The sequence below is a fragment of the Aotus nancymaae genome, unplaced genomic scaffold (genome assembly GCF_030222135.1).
Source record: "Aotus nancymaae isolate 86718 unplaced genomic scaffold, 86718_ANA_hifiasm-v0.15.2.pri h1tg000032l_0, whole genome shotgun sequence".
Classification (NCBI taxonomy): Eukaryota; Metazoa; Chordata; class Mammalia; order Primates; family Aotidae; genus Aotus; species Aotus nancymaae.
In genome coordinates this window covers 20,782,565-20,800,562 of record NW_026988445.1, presented here as the reverse complement: position 1 = coordinate 20,800,562, position 17,998 = coordinate 20,782,565, and the positions used below count along the sequence as shown (strand labels likewise).

Genomic DNA, 17,998 nt, shown 5'->3' with positions numbered 1-17,998 from the left:
CATGTATGCAAAAAGCTATCGAAGTAGTTCTGATAATTAATTTACTTAGATGTAGCTGAAAACTTTATTTTTCAATTTCAAAGATGTTTATATAGAAGCAGCCATGTTTCTCAAGTATTTTTTAAAAATTCCTGCCATTTGTGAATTATATAGCAAATAATTACCTAGGTTTTGGCATTAAGTCCACTTCACTGTTTCCTACTAGTAAAACAAAGGATTCTATTTGTTCAATTATATAAACCTGTTCTCATTACTTAGTTTTGAATCAGGAAATTGAAGCTTTCAGTCTGTCCGAAGAGACTTCATCAGGGCTCTCTGAGGATCGAGTTGTCAGCGTGAGTTTCCGAGTTCTCTACCCCATCGTTATTACCAGTCTTGGAGTGTTCTATGATGCCAACAATGTGGGTTTCCAGAGGAACATCACCGTCAAACTTTATCAGGCAGAACAAGAGGTATGCACTGCTTTGTACAAGTTTTTTTCTCTTTTTTCTTTTTCAAAAACATCAACTTTTTCTTATGACATAGAGTAAGTAATTAGAAGACTATATAATTCTCTCTGGTTTAAGAGACTTTCCCCTTCCTTCCCCTATTGACTAAATACACTGTAATGTGATATAAGACTGGTTTGCGGATAGGCTATCTGTGAATAAGTGTGCTGTTGCTATATCTAGAAAAGAAGGAGTTGATAGAATAGAAATCTCCAACCTAAAATTCCCTAAAGCCTAGGGAATTTCAAAAGTTGGTAATGGATATAAAAAGTTTAGGACTGTTAGGATAAGTGAGTATTATTGTCTCTTTCTTCCCACTGTAAAAGTCCGTAATACAAGGCTAATAGCTGCTTCACATCTTTTTTGTAATAAGGATGTAGAGGGAATAAAAGTTTAAACCATTGAGGTTTCTCTGTTCCTGATACGTGGGGAAATCTGATTTGCTCACAGAGTATATCTGAAGGAGTAGCATGGAATTGTATTTGAAAGATCTGATTTTTAGTTTTTAACATGCAGAAAACTTGGAGGAATTATTCAGTAAACACCCCTATAGCCACTAACTATACATCTACAATAGTTAACATTTTTCTGTTTGGTTTATTACATATATATATATTCACTCATCAACCTATGTTTTTTTAAAATGTATTTCAGAGTAAGTTGCAGTCATCAGTACACTTCAAACCTAAACACTTCAGCATGCATATCATTAATTAGACTTTAATATTTGTTTATGGTTTTTAAAATTTACATACAGTGAAATGTGCATTCCCTTTTTTTTTTTTTTTTTTTGAGATGGAGTCTTGCTCTGTCACCCAGGCTTGAGTGCAGTGGCACAATCTTGGCTCACTGCAACCTCCACTTCCTGAGTTTGAGTGATTCTTTTGCCTCAGCCTCTCTAGTAGCTGGGACCACAAGTGGGTGCCACCATGCCTGGCTAATTGTTGTATTTTTAGTAGAGACAGAGTTTTACCATGTTAGCCAGGCTGGTCTCAAACTCCTGACCTAAGGTGATTGTACTGTATAAACTGGTATAACCCGAGTGGCTATCAAGATATGAAGCGCCGGGCGCGGTGGCTCACGCCTGTAATCCCAGCACTTTGGGAGGCCGAGGCGGGTGGATCACGAGGTCAAGAGATCGAGACCATCCTGGTCAACATGGTGAAACTCCGTCTCTACTAAAGATACAGAAAATTAGCTGGGCATGGTGGCGCATGCCTGTAGTCCCAGCTACTCGGGAGGCTGAGGCAGGAGAATTGCCTGAACCCAGGAGGCGGAGGTTGCGGTGAGCCGAGATTGCGCCATTGCACTCCAGCCTGGGTAACAAGAGCGAAACTCCGTCTCAAAAAAAAAAAGATATGAAGCATATCACGCTAGAAAATTGCCTCTTATTTCTTCATAGTCAGTTCCTTCCCCGTCTCCCAGAAGCAACCACTGTTCTGATTTTTTGTTTCACCATAGAGTAGTTCTGGGACTTCATATATAAGTGAAATCATATAGTAAATACTCTATTGGGTAAGGCTGCTTTCACTCAACATCATGTTTTTGAGACTTGTCCATGATATTATATGATTGGTGAATTTTTTTTTTTTTTTTTTTGAGACAGAGTCTCACTTTGTCACCCAGGATGGAGCGTAGTGGCATGATCTTGGCTCACTGCAGCCTCTGCCTCCCAGGTTCAAACAATTTTCCTGACTCAGCCTCCCAAGTAGCTAGGATTACAGGTGCATGCCTGGCTAATTGTTGTACTTTTAGTGAAGATGGAGTTTTGCCATGTTGGCCAGGCTGGTCTGGAACTCCTGACCTCAAGTGATCTGCCTTCCTTAGCCTCCCAAAGTGCTGGGATTTCAGGCGTGAGTCACTGCACCAGCCCTGGTGTGCTTTTTTTTTTTTTTTGATCTGTTTTATTCAGGGCTTGCAACATTTCTAGTATCTGTAAAATGTATGTCTTTTACCAAATTTGGGGGATTTTCAGCTATTAATGTCCAGAACCTTTTCTGACTTCACTCACTCTCTGCTCCTCCTGGAATTCTAATTACGTGTATGTTAGATCTTTTGGTATTGTCCTACAGATCACAGAGTGTTCATTTTAGTCAATGTTTTTTCTGTTTTTCAATGTAGATAACTTCTGTTAATCTGTATTCAAGTTTAGTGACTCTTCTGTCATCTCAAATCTGAAGTTAAGCCTATCCAATGAATTTTTATTTTAGATGTATTTTAAATATTACACTTTTTACTTCTTCAGTTTCCAATTAGTTCTTTTTTACTGTTTCTATTTCTCTAAAATTTCCTGTGTGTTCATTGTGTGAGCATGTTTTTCTCTACAGGTTTGACCATAGTTAGCAGCTTTAAAATCTATGTATCATTACTCTAAGTCATCTCAGCATCTGTCTTTATTGATTATCTTTTCTCTAAAATATGGGTGACATTTTTCTGTTTTATGTTTAGTATTTTGGGGGGTTTTTGGTTTGGGTTTGGTTGTTGTTTGACAGGCTCTCACGCTTTTGCCTGGGCTGGAGTGCAGTGGCACATTCACAGTTACTACAGCCTTGAACGCCTGGGTTCAAGCTCTCCTCCCCGCTCAGCCTCCTGAGTAGCTGGGACTACAGGTGTGTGCCACCATAACCAGCTACTTTTAAAATTTTTTGTAGAGACAGATCTCACCATGTTGCCCAGTCTGGTGTCAGAGTCTTAGCCTCAAGCATCCTCTTGCCTTGACTTCCCAAAGTGCTGGGATTACAGGTGTGAACTACCACGCTTGGCCCTTATCTTCGCCTTGCATCCTAGATACTGTAAATAATTCATTGTAGGAATTCTAGATCCTATTATATTCCTCAAAGAGTATTGATTTTTTTTGTTTGTTTGTTTTAGCAGGCAGTTAAATTGGCTGGACACAGACTCTAAACATTGTCTCGCTTGCAATGCAAAGCAGCTAAAATCTCTGTTCAGTTTACGTTTTGGCCTTAGGTGGGCTACTTGGGTTCTGCCTTGATTGTATATTTCATGAGTCAGCCACAGATGGGCAGAGTTAATATGAAGAATTTATGCCTCTCTCTCTGTGATCTTTTCTTTTCTGGGAGGTTCCCCCAACCCATTTTATAGACTGATGTGTTTGCCCCAACTCTGTCTTCTTAATTTTTCAAGAAGCAAGACTACAGATTTTCATTCAAATTTCTAGTTGCCCTAGAGTTATACCCTCAGACAGAGTCAAGAAGTGGACTAGGGAGGAGAAGCATATTTACAGCCTTTTCCTTCTTCCAAGTACTGTTTCTTCTCCAGTTTCTACCTGTTTTTTTGAATTCCAGTGCCTTTAAATAATTGTTTTTTATGATTCATCCAGAGTTCATAATTATACCTATCGGAGAATTGGTCTAATATTGCTGGAAGCAGAACTCTGTTCAGTTTTTTAAAATGTGTTATTAATGTTGATTATTAGCAATTAATACAGTAGTAGAGACTTACCAATAAATATACAAATAAATTGAGATGAAATTTCTTTTTTGTAATTTGCCCTGTTCTTCCTCTAAATAATCTGTCTGGTTTGTTTATGTGTTTATAGACATAAATACAACACAGAGGGAAGAGTAGGATTTCTACTGATGATACCAGCCATAATGATTATAGTGAGAAAAGATTTGTTGTTACTCAACTATAGGAATTCATATATGATTGTAGTTAATAGTTTCATTGATGCTGTAGATCAAATAGGTAACTGAAATAACTCAATGAGTATCACTGTTATCCTTATCTAGAAATTAGAATTTATCTTGAATTTTTTTTTGAAACAATTGTTTAATCATCTTTGTATGGCACAGTTTTAAAAAAACTATTAGCCAGGCACGGTGGCTCACGCCCCAGTATTTTGGGAGGCCAAGGCAGGTGGATTGCTTCAGCCCAGGAGTTTGAGACTAGCCTAGGAAACACAGTGAGACCTCGTTTCTACAAAAAAAAATTAAGAAAATAGGCAGTTGTGCTGGCATATTCCTGTAGTGCCAGCTACTTGGGAGGCTGAGGAGGGAGGATCACTTGAGCCCAGGAGGTTGAGGCTGCAGTACAGTGAGCCATGATCGCACCACTCACTCCAGTCTAGGTGACAGAGTGAGACTCTCTCAAAAAACAAAACTATTTGTACTGTGTGAGTTATCAATCAAGTAGCTTGGTTCAGACATAAAATATTTTGATCATGTTGATATAACTTTTAGTTGCCATATTTTTAGCCAGGGAGGAGTTAATCTTTGTCCTCAAGCAAGGACTAGTCTAAGTTGGATGCTAATGGGTTCATGGGTAGTCACAATGCAAAAAATATTCTTACACTGCATTGCAAAGAACTGGTGTTCATAAAAGAAATAGACAGTAATCTATTGAAATGTGCTTAATTTTGAACCCCTGCATGGTTTTAATAGCTTAACAGAAGATTCCCCTGTGGTAAGTTGGTCTATAAGAATAGGCATGAGAATGAGGAAATGTTACCTAGAGGAAATGAGAGGGTCCAAGCAAACCATAGACATATCGTTGTTTTTTTTTGAGATGGAATCTGGTTTGGTGGCCCAGGCTGGAGTGCAGTGGCGCAATCTCTGCTCACTGTAGCCTCCACCTCCCAGGTTCGAGTAATTCTTCTGCTTCAGCCTCCCAAGTAGCAGGTACCTGCTGCCACACCCAGCTAATTTTTGTATTTTTATTTTTATTATTTTTTTGAGAAGGAGTTTCACTGTTGTCACCCAGGCTGGAGTGCAATGGCGCAATCTTGGCTCACTGCAACCTCTGCCTCAAGGGTTCAAGCGATTCTCCTGCCTCAGCCTCCCAAGTAGCTGGGATTATAGGTACATACCACCATGCCTAGCTAATTTTTGTATATTTAGTAGAGATGACGTTTCACCATATTGGCCAGGATGGTCTTGATTTCCTGACCTTGTGATCAGCCCGCCTCAGCCTCCCAAAGTGCTGGAATTATAGGCATGAGCTACCGCACCCGGCCTAATTTTTATATTTTTAGTACAGATGGAGTTTCACATGTTGGCCAGGCTGTTCTGGAACTCCTGACCTCAAGTGATCTGGCTACCTCAGCCTCCCAAAGTGCTGGGATTACAGGCATGAGCCACCATGTCTAGCCCCAATCCTCTTTTATATTCCCTTTTTTGTTTTGTTTATATTTTCTTCTGAAGATTCTTTTTGAAGGGAGTTTCCTGAGTGCTTTTGTTCCAGTAGAAATCTGTGGTCTTTCCTTTCAGTCTTAACTTTTTGAAGGAGTTTTGACACTGTAATATGTTGGCTTAATTTAACAACACCCCTCACTTCCCTTAATACTTTTTCTTTCAAGGTGGGTTTTTTTTTTAAGGTTATGTGGATTATGTTTAGTATTTGAGAACTTCGTGACAACTTTGATTACCTGAAGTGTCATTATTTAATAACTATGACTGCACTAGAAAACCCAAATGATGCCAAAACCACAGTAGAACCATGTTAGTAACCATGGTTAGGGCCATTGTGAATTTAGCTAACCAGGATGAAAGGTGTTTGAAAACTTGTTGCATATGCAATGTATAATATGAGTTACTTTTTCTTGTCTTTTTCTCCCAATTTGTAGGAGGCCCTCTTCATTGCTCGCTTCAGTCCTCCGAGCTGTGGTGTGCAGGTGAACAAGCTGTGGTACAAGCCCGTGGAACAGTTCATCTTACCAGAGGTACAGGGTGGCATGAAAAGACTATAGGACCAATGCAGTCCTTCATAGGAGTGGGCATGTGCTTTCAGGGGCAGGCACTTGATATTCTGTTGTGCCAGGCAGCACTCCAGAGTGAGAGATGAAGGTCCCAACTGTGGATGTGCTAAAACATAGCACTCTGCATTCAAACCTCCTGAGGACTTCATGATACCTCAGGGGTTCCAAAACCACTTTTTGAAAAACGTTGCACGTTGCCGTAGTTTATTTAGTGGAGTTGAGAACTGCACAACTGTTTTAACGACAAAAGATAGTGTTAGTGCGGATTGATGGAAAGACCAGACAGAGAAACCATTTGGGTAAAATTAAACAGTTTGCTTATCTAAAGAATGAAAAGAAAAAAAGTTAGCTCAGAGGTGGAGCACGTTTCCAAGTTAAATAAAATTTCTCCAAAGGGCGAATAGTTGTGGATGATGGCCTGAAAATGTACCTGTCACCTCTGGGTCCAGTCTTAAGTAGATATGCACTAAAGCATGCCTCACCTGCCAGGTGCACTCATTAGTCCTAGAGTTAAACTACAGTGTGGTTGCAGAGTGGGACAGAATCAGGATCAGACATTATTCATCCATCAGCTTCAGTCTTTCTAGGCTTTTTTAGTCTAGACTGAGTACATTCCTGAACTCGGTGCTCTGGCACCACAATTGGGGTCAGTTTCCTAGACATCTCTGGGACTCACTTTAGATCACCTATAGAATTCATCCCACATCATCACAACTGAGTTAAGATGTAGTCTAGACAATTGACCGGCCCTAGTGACTAACCAAGAAACTTTTTCCTACATAGTCTGTGGGGTGCTATTCACAATTTGTTCAACAGTGGTAACCACACATTTTTATAACATACTATGGATCTCTGGAATTGAGTACACATAGTTGAAACTGTATGTTAATTCTGCCAATGTCAAAGGGATCTCCTTTTCATCTGTATATGAACTTCCATTTTAAAAACTTTTGAATACGCTACTCTCAGCATACTGCCTATGGGGTAGCCTCCTCCTCAAGAGAAGTCAAAAAATAAAAAATAAAACTTTTGAATAAAAGCCAAGCTAAAACGGGGGATGGAAAAAAAAATGCAGATAAGCTAAAGGAAAACAAGACTACTAGAATCTCGTCATTTGGAAATAATCATGTTTAACATTTTTGCTTCTGTGTGTATATAGTTACTAGGATTATGTCATTCATCCTACTTTATAATTTACTTAAACATATCAACATCTTTTGATATCATATGCGCATTATTTTTAATGGCTCTGTAGAATGACATTGTATGAAAGTATTGTCATTTAACTCTGTATTTGGGTATTGATATAGTTCCAATTTTTTGGTGTTATGAAAAGACTGTAGTAAATATCACTGCACCTCTGTTTTATGTGTATAACTGGTTATTTTCTTAGGATGAATTGTTGGGTCAAAGGGCATACACATTTTTAAGTCACATGATTCCTTCCTGGAGGGAAGTTTAGCAATTTGTATCAGTGTGAACAATTATTAGCAATATATGAGAGTGCCTGTTTCCCTATGTCCTTTTATTCTTTTTAATTTCACATATGAACTTTTTTCCTTTTTAAGTGCAGTATGTACCATGAAAGTTATCTTTTACTTTAAGAATAGTGGTTCATATCCAAGCTACATAGTGTTGGATCTCAGTTTTTGCAGGAAGCCATTCCTTTGGTTTGTTCATTCACATAAGGTACTTAACCTCACCATGTCTATTTCCTCCTCTGTAAGATCGTAAGATCAAAGTGCTACACCACCCATTTCAGATGGTTATTCTGAGGGGTAAATGATTTAACACATGTGCACTGCTTAGAACATGCTGCCACATGGTACACATTCAGTAAATCAATAGATTCTATCATTATCATTGCTACTCCTCATCTGGATTGGGGGGCCCTATTCTTTAAGAGCAGTATTTTTTTCACCAGGGGCAATTTGCCCTCCGCAGAGCAGTGATGGAGACACTTTCAGTTGTTAAAACTGGATGTGGGGTGATACTGGCATCTAGTTGATAAAGGGACAGGACTCTATTAAACATCTTGCAGCCACAGGACGCTCCCCCCCGCCCCCCTCCACCAGCAAAGAATTATCTGGCCCAAAATGTCATTGGTGCTGAGGTTGAGAAACTGTATTCCAGAGGAAAGTCACATGAAGTGGGGCAAAGAAGAAGAAAATAAACTTTAATACTTCAAGCTAATTGCAATTTTATGGAGTCTGCTCCATTATCTTGGTCAGCCTTATAGAAAGAATTGCAAAATTTGATTAGTTCATAAAAACATTACCTTCGCTTAGAATGTCCTTGTTCTTGGGAAATACATGCTGAAATATGTAAAGTTAAAAGGTCATGATATCTGCATTTTATTTTCAAGTGATCCAACAATCGAAAAGTATGTGTGTAGAGAGAGAAAAGGCAAATGTGGCAAAATGTGAACAACTGATGAGTCTGGGTGATTTGAATGGTAATTTGAACTATTCTATAGGTTTGAAGTTTTTCAAAATAAAAATTGTGTTGGGGGAGAGGGGTTTTTATTTTTGAGACAGGGTCTGGCTCTGCTGCTCAGGCAGAAGTCTAGTGGCATGATCATGTAGCTCACTGGAGCTTCAACCTCCTGGGCTTAGTTGATCCTCCTACCTCAACCTCCTGAATAGCTGGTTGGCACTACAGGCACCTGCCACCATGCCAAGCTAAAGTTTTTCTTTCTTTTTTTCTTTCTTTTTTTTTTTTTGAGATGGAGTTTTGCTCTGTCAGCTCACTGCAACCTCTGCTTCCCAGGTTTAAGTGATTCTCCTGCCCCAGCCTCCCAAGTAGCTGGGATTGCAGGCGTATGCCACCATACTTGGCTAATTTTTGTGTTTTTAGTAGAGATGAGGTTTCACCAGTTGGCCAGGCTGGTCTCAAACTCCTGACCCCAGGTCATCCACCTGACTTGGCGTCCCAAAGTGCTGGGATTATAGGCGTGAGCCACCGCGCCCGGCCTAAATTTTTTAGTGTGTCACTATGTTGCCAGGCTGGTCTCGAACTCTTAGCATCAAGCAATCCTCTCACCTCCCAAAGGTCTGGGATTATAGGCTTGAGCCACCACACCAGGTCTAGTTATTAAGAGTTTTAATGACTATAGCCTTGTGCTTTTTATTTCCCTTCAAGGTTTAAGCTAAATAGACTTTTGATTTTATTACTTTTGTTAATTTTGTATATATATATATTTTTTAAAAAACAAGCAGGCTAGGTGTGGTGGCTCAGGCCTGTCCTCCCTGCACTTTGGGAGGCCAAGGCAGGCAAATCATTGAGCCCAGGAATTTGAGACCAGCCTGCGCAACTTGGTGAAACCCAGCCCCTATTAAAACAACAAAAACAACCACACACACAGAAAAGCAAGCAATTATTTAATTGCTTGCTTTTTTTTAACCTCCCAGGTGGCTACACCTGGGAAGAGCTAAGATTATGGATGATTTTTATTTTCTTCTTTTTGTATATCTATCTTCTAAGTGTTCCATAATAAATATATATTAGCTTTATATAATAGAAAAAATAAACTTTTAGCAATTAAAAAAATTCTCTCTTGTTGTACAAAATTCTATTTTTGTTGAAAATATGTTTAATTTTAAATACTCTTCTTTGCTGCATCAAGGGTGATTGGGTTTATTCACTCGGAAAAATGATAGTGATGGTTTGCTGGCATATCAACAAAGAGTAATAGAAGAAAAACAGGTAGTGTATTCCATTTGAGAGAGGAAGTTCATCATCTTATTCCTCCACACTTGGAGATTGCCTGGAATCACATGTCAGCAGGATAGCTTGTCCAGTAAGCAGATTGCCTGTAAGGTTTTCATTGTGTAGTTCACTAAAGCATAACCCTCAGTGGGCGTCATAAGTTTAAGTGAAGACTACTGTGTGTTTCTCTTAAAATATTTATGTCTCCAATTTTATGTTTTCCTTAATACTACATTTGGAACCTGAAACTAATTTCAGTAAAAAGCAGACTATTTTTGTTCATCTGAGTCACTAGTGACATTATTGTTAGCATTATGGAGCATTATGGACACTTATATCCTTTTTTAAGTCAGAGTTTTACTCCTGTTGCCCAGGCTGGAGAGCAGTGGCACAGTCTCAGCTCCCGGCAACCTCCACCTCCTGGGTTCAAACGATTCTCCTGCCTTAGCCTCCGGAATAGCTGGGATTACAGGTGCCCGCCTCCACACCTGTCTTTTGTATTTTTAATAGAGACAGGTTTCACCACGTTGGCTAAGCTGGTTTCGAACTCCTGACCTTAGGTGATTCACCCGCCTTGGCCTCCCAAAGTTCTGAGATTACAGGCGTAAGCTGCTGCACCCAGCTTATATCCTTATTTTTTATGAAGGTTGAAATTCTTTAGACATAGTAATTTCTGTAATCCACAAGAAGTTGTTAATGTTTATAGGCACAGAAGTACTGTGTATATTTAAGCTACTTTGTTGTCTAGATGAGAAATTAGAAGTTTTATGCAAAAGAATTAATACATGAAATGAGTTACAGACCACTTGGCTTATATTATGGGAGAGATAATACATGATATCTCATTTTTCCAACCTGTACCTTGCTTTTTTCCTTTTATTTTGCTTTTTATGATCTTAGCAGGGAATTGCCATAAGCAAGTTGTTTTGCATCTTAAGAGATACCTGGCTTCATAACTGCCTTACATCAGATAAAAAAGTAGGAGAGCAGAGATGAGGAATAGAAATTAAACTGTGTTGTGGAGCAGAAACAGGTACAGGAGACAGGCGGAAGATACAGCTCCTTCCTTGCTTAGTAACAAAACAGCTGATAGGTTATGTAAGTTCCGCGAATAAGTCAAGATCATTTAGGGGGGACTAGGGAATTGTTCTGGTAATTACTCAATTATTCAATATTGTTGACATTCTTGTATCATGGCCTAATCACAGACAGAATGGAGTTGAGTGCCAGGAAGGACCCACTGTGAAGTAGCATGTCACATGTCTTGTCAATTGAATAGACAGTACAGAGAATTACTCTTTTTATCATCATCTTTTCTAGATTTGTAGTTTCAAGGTGAGGATTTTTATCTGGTCACTATACTTTTGGTATGATTCATTATTTCCTTTTTTGCTTTCCTCTCAAATATTAATCATTAGGATTTGCAACCTAGCCTTCTATTTTACTCATTCTTCTCAGGCAATTTCATTCATTACTGCCTGTATGCCGAAGGCTGTTAAATCTATAATTACAGCCTCACATCTCTTGTGAACTCCAGACATGCTTTGAACTGCCTGCTGAACTTCTCCACTTGAATGTTCTGTGGGCTTTCTAATGGTAACAGTGTCTCCATCCCACCCATTCTCATCTCATGTATTTTTAATCTTGGGCAACCATATCTCGTTTTCCTCAGTCACCTAAACCAGAATCTTGGGAGTTATCCTTACTCTCATATCCAGGTACTCACCAAGTCCTATCAATTCCTTATCCTAAGTATATACACTATCCGTCCTTCTAAACTTCATCACTATTAAAGTTTTAGAAGAAAATAGAGTATACCAAGGGCAAGAGGTGGTAGTTGCAAGGAGAAAGAGACATGATTAACACAAAGCAGCCTCACATGGTCAAGCATATTAGTCCATTTAGTGTTTCTACAAAGGAATACCTGAGGCTAGGTAATTTATAGAGAAAAGAGGTTTATTTGGCTTATGGGTCTGCAGGCTATACAAGAAGCATGGCAGCTGCACACAGTGGCTCATGCCTGTAATCCCAGCACTTTGGGAGGCTGAGGTGGGCAGATCCCTTCAGGTCAGGAGTTCAAGACCAGTCTGGCCAACATGATGAAACCCCATCTCTACTAAAAATACAAAAATTAGCTGGGCGTGGTGGGCATGCCTATAATCCCAGCTACTCAGGAGGCTGAGGCACAAAAATCACTTGAGTCCGGGAGATGGAGGTTGCAGTGAGAAGAGATTGTGCCACTGCACTCCAGCCTGGGCCACAGAGCAAGACTCCATCTTGAAAAAAAGAAAAGAAAGATGGCATCAGCATGTTTCTGGTGAGGGCCTCAGGAAGCTTCCACTCATGGTGGAAGGCGAAGGGGAGTAAGCAGTGTCACAAGGCGAGAGAGGGAACAAGAGAGAGATGCCAGGCTCTTTTAAACAACCAGCTCTCATAAACGCATAGAACAAGAACTCACTCATTACTGTAGGGGAGGAGCCAAACCATTCCTGAGGGATCAGCTCCCATCACTCAAACACCTCCCACTAGGCCCTACCTCTAGCACTGGGGGTCACATTTCAAATGAGATTTGGAGGGGCTGTGTATCCAAACTGTGTCATCAAAGGGTCTGGGACTTAGCAAGGTCCTAACACTGACCTTCCAGTTCACTTAGAGATGATCAGATTCATCATCTCTGAGAAATTACACATTCATGTATAAGTTCACAGAAAATCAGTGCATAAACCAAAATGTCAATTCATTCATCTTTAATGCTGTTGGCTCATTCAAGTGATTTCAATGCTCAGGTTCCGTATCTGGGAACCTCCTACCTAGTATGTCAAGGTACCTAAAAAGCTAAATCTGAACTGTGCTAGATTTGGGCATTGAACTTGATTACAACAGTGGAAGAGTGGGTGTTTTAGAGTGCTATTTTATCTAGGTAGAATGTGACCAAAATGCTTATCTTCCAATTACTGCATCTTTCTACACCTCGACATTGCTACCTTGCCAGAATTTTTCTCTTAACCCAACCTTCCTATAGTGGCCAGTTGATATGTTTTGATACATTGTCTTAAGATACTGATTTTACTAATTAAGCTTCAATCATGCTGTTCTTCCCAATTGTTAGAAATGTTGTTTCCTCTGGGGCCGGGCATGGTGGCACATGCCTGTAATCCCAGTACTTTAGGAGGCCGAGACAGGCAGATCACTAGAGGTCAGGAGTTCAAGACCAGCCTGACCAACATGGCAAAACCCTGTCTTTACTAAAAATACAAAAATTAGCCAGATGCAATGGCATGTGTCTGTAGTCCCAACTGCTCGGGAGGCAGAGGCAGGAGAATTGCTTGAACCCAGAGGCAGAGGTTGCAGTGAGCCAAGATCACATCACTGCACTCCAGCCTGGGCAACAGAGTGAGACTCATCTTGAAAAGAAACAAAAACGAGGCTGGGTGCAGTGGCTCACACCTGTAATCCCAGCACTTTGGGAGGATGAGGCAGGCGGATTGCCTGAGCTGAGAAGTTTGAGACCAGCCTGGGCAACACGGTGAAACCCTGTTTCTACTAAAAAAATACAAAAAATTAGCTGGCCGTGGCAGCGTGTGCTTGTAGTCCCAGCTACTTGGGAGGCTGAGGCAGGAGAATTGCTTGAACCCAGGAGGCAGAGGTTGCAGTGATCCGAGATTGTGCCACTGCACGCCAGCCTGGTCCACAGAGCGAGACTGTCTCCAAAAATAAAAATAAAAATAAAGAAATGTTTCCTCTTATGTAGGAATTTAATTTTCAGATTTGACCTCAAGTTTAAGAGAATGTTAAGGCCTACAGAAGAAATAGGATTGAAAAGAAAAAAATAAATCTTTCAAAAGAGAATTAAGGCCACCTACGGAACGTATAGAAACAATCCAGCCCCTTCAAAGATACGAAAATGGAATCTTTTTTTGTTTTTTTTTGAGATTGAGTCTCACTCTGTAGCCCAGGCTAGAGTGCAGTGGCGTGATTTTGACTCACTGCAACCTCTGCCTCCCAGGTCCTGGTTTGAGCAACTCTCCTGCCTCAGCCTCCCGAGTGGCTGGGATTATAGGAACATGCCACCATGCCCAGCTAATTTTTGTAATTTTAGTAGAGACAGGGTTTCACCATGTTGGCCAGACTGGTCTTGAACTCCTGACCTCGTGATCTGCCTGCTTCAGTCTCCCAAAGTGCTGGGATTACAGGCGTGAGCCACCATGCCCCGCCGAAAATGGAATCTTTTAAAGAAGAAGTTCAATTTCTGTGTGCCTTTTGATGATAATAAAGGTACTATTTTACTAAGCAAAGGCACTTCACCGTATATTTTATCACTTCCAAATAGTCCTTTGAGAATTGGTATCATTTTCTCTCTTTTAAAGATTAGGAAATCATGACACTGCTTTAAGGTATATCTGCAAGATCTGCTCTGAGAACCCCAGGGCCCCACACAGTGCATCGGAGTTTCACAGATAATGAAGATTAAGTATACATTACCTGAATAGAAAGTGATAAATTGCCTGAGGAATCCAGACTATTGGAATATTTTTACCTGTTTCGGTGGAGAAAAAAAGGATTATTTCTTTTAAAAAAAAAGAAAAAGTTTATATCACTCTGTATAGAGGGGAAAAAAGTTTACAAAACTACCCTAGCTTATCAGACAAATTTAATTTTGTGTGGTTTCCCTATAATGCTGGCTAAAGTGAGACATTATTGTACTTTATCTCTTAATTTTAACATATGAAAGTTTTTAGAGTATTAGAGCTGTATCTTGCATTTAATCCTCTATGTCATAGTCAATTCTAGTTGATTTTTAGTTCAACATTATTCAGCAGACGTTTTGAGTTTTCAGTTATGTCAGGCCGTGCTAGATGCTGAGGATGTTAGTGGTTGCTCCGAGAAGCTCTTTCCTGTGCTCCAGGTGCTTGTCTTCTAGTAGAGGCAGTTAGTTTAATAATAAGAAAATAAGAAATACCAGAGTGATAAATGGTATTAAGAAGATAAAACAGATTGATGTGATAGAAGTTGGGACTTGGAGCCTTCTGTAGGACATCTGGAGAAAGCCTCTCAGAGGAGAAGATTGTGGAACCTGAGACCCGAGCAGGACTAAGGAGCCAGGTGTGCACAGAATTAAAAATGAGATCATGGAGAAGTTAGAAGACATTAAGATTTCAGTGTATATCAGACCTTAGGACGGGGGCGGCATAGCTCTCTAAGCTCAGAATTGAATAGTAATAATCACAAATGAAAAGTTCATCAGATTTGCCAAGGAAAAATTTATGGACTTCTGAATTTCAAAAATAACATTAAGTAGCAAATGATAAACTATTTTAGCATATAAAATGTGCACAGGATTAAAATAGTTACTCTATTAAAAGCTTGCATAGTTGAATAAGAAAAATAGAAAACTCAGAGCCCAAATGGCAAAGCAGCATGATAAGGCATTTCTCAGAAGACAACATGCAATTCATAAACTTCACTAGGAATCAGAAATCCAACTAAATGATGCCAGGTGAGGCGGCTCATGCTTGCAATTCCAGCACTTTGGGAGGCTGAGGCCAAAGCTGGCAGATCACTTGAGGTCAGGAGTTCCAGACCATCCTGGCCAACATGGCAAAACCCCATCTCTACTAAATATATGAAATTTAACCTGGTGTGATGGTGAGCGCCTGTAATCCCAGCTACTCAGGAAGCTGAGGCAGGAGAATCGCTTGAACCCAGGGAGCAAAGGTGGTAGTTAGCCAAGATTGCACCATTGGACTCTAGCCTGGGTGCCAGCGCAAGGCTTTGTGTCAAAAAATAAAAAATCCAACTAAATGAGGAATCATTTTTTAAAAATCTAGTATATGGCTTGGTGCGGTGGCTCATGCCTGTAATCCAGCACTTTGGGAGGCTGAGGCAGGCGAATCAAGAGGTCAGGAGTTCGAGACCAGCCTGGCCAAGATGGTGAAACCCTGTCTCTACTAAAAATACAAAAACTTAGCTGGGCATAGTGGCAGGCACCTGTAATCCCAACTACTCAGGAGGCTGAGGCAGGAGAATTGCTTGAGCCTGGGAGGCGGAGGTTGCAGTAAGCCGAGATTGCATCACTGCACTCTAGCCCAGGCGACAGAGCGAGACTCTGTCTCAAAAAAAAAAAAAAAAAAAAAAAAAAAAAAAACACCTACTATAGTAGGTTAAACTTTTTTAAACTTTTTTGTTTTTTGAGACAGAAACTTGCCCTGTCACCCAGGCTGGAAGGTGTGATCTCAGCTCACTGCAACCTCCATCTCCCCTTGGGAGGAGATCTCCTGCCTTAGCCTCCTGAGTGAGTAGCTAGGATTACAGGGGTGCACCTCCATGCCTGGCTAATTTTTTATTTTTTATTTTATTTATTTATTTATTATTATTATTTTTTGAGACGGAGTTTCGCTCTTGTTACCCAGGCTGGAGTGCAATGGCGCGATCTTGGCTCACCGCAACCTCCGCCTCCTGGGTTCAAGCAATTCTCCTGTCTCAGCCTCCTGAGTAGCTGGGACTTCAGGCGTGTGTCACCATACCCGGCTAATTTTTTTTTTATTTTTAGGGACAGGGTTTCACCATGTTGGCCAAGCTAGTCTCAAACTCCTGACCTCATCATCTGCCTGCTTCAGCCTCCCAAAGTGCTGGGGTTGCAGGCATGAGCCACGGGCCAGGCCCTGAACTTTTCTTTTACCAATATCCCATACAAGGGAAAGTACAGTGCAATTGTCATCCTCATAAATTGCTGACAACCCTATAAATTAGTAAAAATTGCTTTCAAAAAGCAGTTGACAGTGTTTACCAAAATCCACAAAAAATACCTCTTTCTTTTCCCAGTAACTTCACCTCTGGGAATTTAAGTAAAAAACAAAATGTTACGGATAAATAAACATTTACACCAAAATATGTCTACATTAATTTAGTAGATACTTAGTAGATATTTTAGTAGACATTTAGTAGCAACCAAATGGGGAAAATGTTTGAGTAAATCAGGATGCATCTGCTCATTGGGATGTTACACACATCAGGAAGAATGGTTGTGACAGCTGCAACATCATATGGAAATGCTTTTGATACAATGGGAAATGGCAAACAGCAGCATGCAAAATTGTGCGTATACTCCTTGTAATTGGTTTTTTACATGTGCATGGAAAAAAATGGTCAATGTAAATGTTAACAATGGTATGCCAGAGCTGTGGGGTGAAAATTTTAAATGATATGTCTTGGGAAAAAATTTTCTCCAAAATCTTACCTAAAAACATACTTAAAATCTAAATAACAACAATAAGGAAAATGAATCACTATTCATCTTTTCACAAAAGAGCTTTGAAGGTACAATCGTGTGGGAAAGCCAAGACCTCCACGGCCTTGTGTCAAGAAATCTTCACAAAGTGACAGTGAATGATGGAGGGGGAGTTCTCAGAGTCATTACAGTAAGTCTTTTTTTTTAAGGTTTAATTACATACTTTAACTCTCTTTTTTTCTTTTTCTTTCTTTCTTTTTTTTTTTTAACTTCCTGTTGATTTGCATTCTTTAGCTCTTTTTAATACATAAATATGTTGTAAAATTTACTTTAGAGCCCAGGCAGCATGCAGCAATGATGACTCTTGTGTGTTTTACAACATATATAGTAGAAAATGTTGTTGACTCATCATGGTAAAGGGAAAAACTCAAATATGATTCTGTAACTCCAGCATTAGTGAGTTAACAGTTTTGCCTTAAGATTGGTGCATTTTGGCCAGGCGTGGTGGCTCACGCCTGTAATCCCAGCACTTTGGGAGGCTGAGGCGGGCGGATCACGAGGTCCGGAGTTTGAGACCAGCCTGACCAACATGGTGAAACCACATCTCTACTAAAAATACAAAAATTAGCCGGGCAGGGTGGCAGACACCTGTAATCCCAGCTACTCAGGAGGCTGAGGATTTTTTGTAGAGATGGGGTTTCACCATTTTCCTAAGCTGGTTGCAAACGCCTGAGGTCAAGTGATCCGCCCACCTAGACTTCCCAAAGTGCTGTGTTACAGGCATGAGCCACTGCACCCAGCCTATTTCTCAGTAATTTTTAAGTTAGCATTCTTTAAGAGCATTTGCTCAGTAGTAGT

The 17,998-nt window shown here is 40.1% G+C and overlaps 1 protein-coding gene across 1 annotated transcript in view; it reads left to right on the top strand.

Annotated features, from left to right (window-relative positions):
* B3GALNT2 (beta-1,3-N-acetylgalactosaminyltransferase 2) overlaps positions 1–17,998 on the top strand; it is a 61,658-nt gene that overhangs the window by 20,154 nt on the left and 23,506 nt on the right. The window contains exons 4-6 of the mRNA XM_021677354.2: positions 259–452; positions 6,073–6,168; positions 17,220–17,330. Coding sequence (XP_021533029.1) covers positions 259–452; positions 6,073–6,168; positions 17,220–17,330 — 401 coding nt within the window. The remainder of the gene's footprint in view (positions 1–258; positions 453–6,072; positions 6,169–17,219; positions 17,331–17,998) is intronic.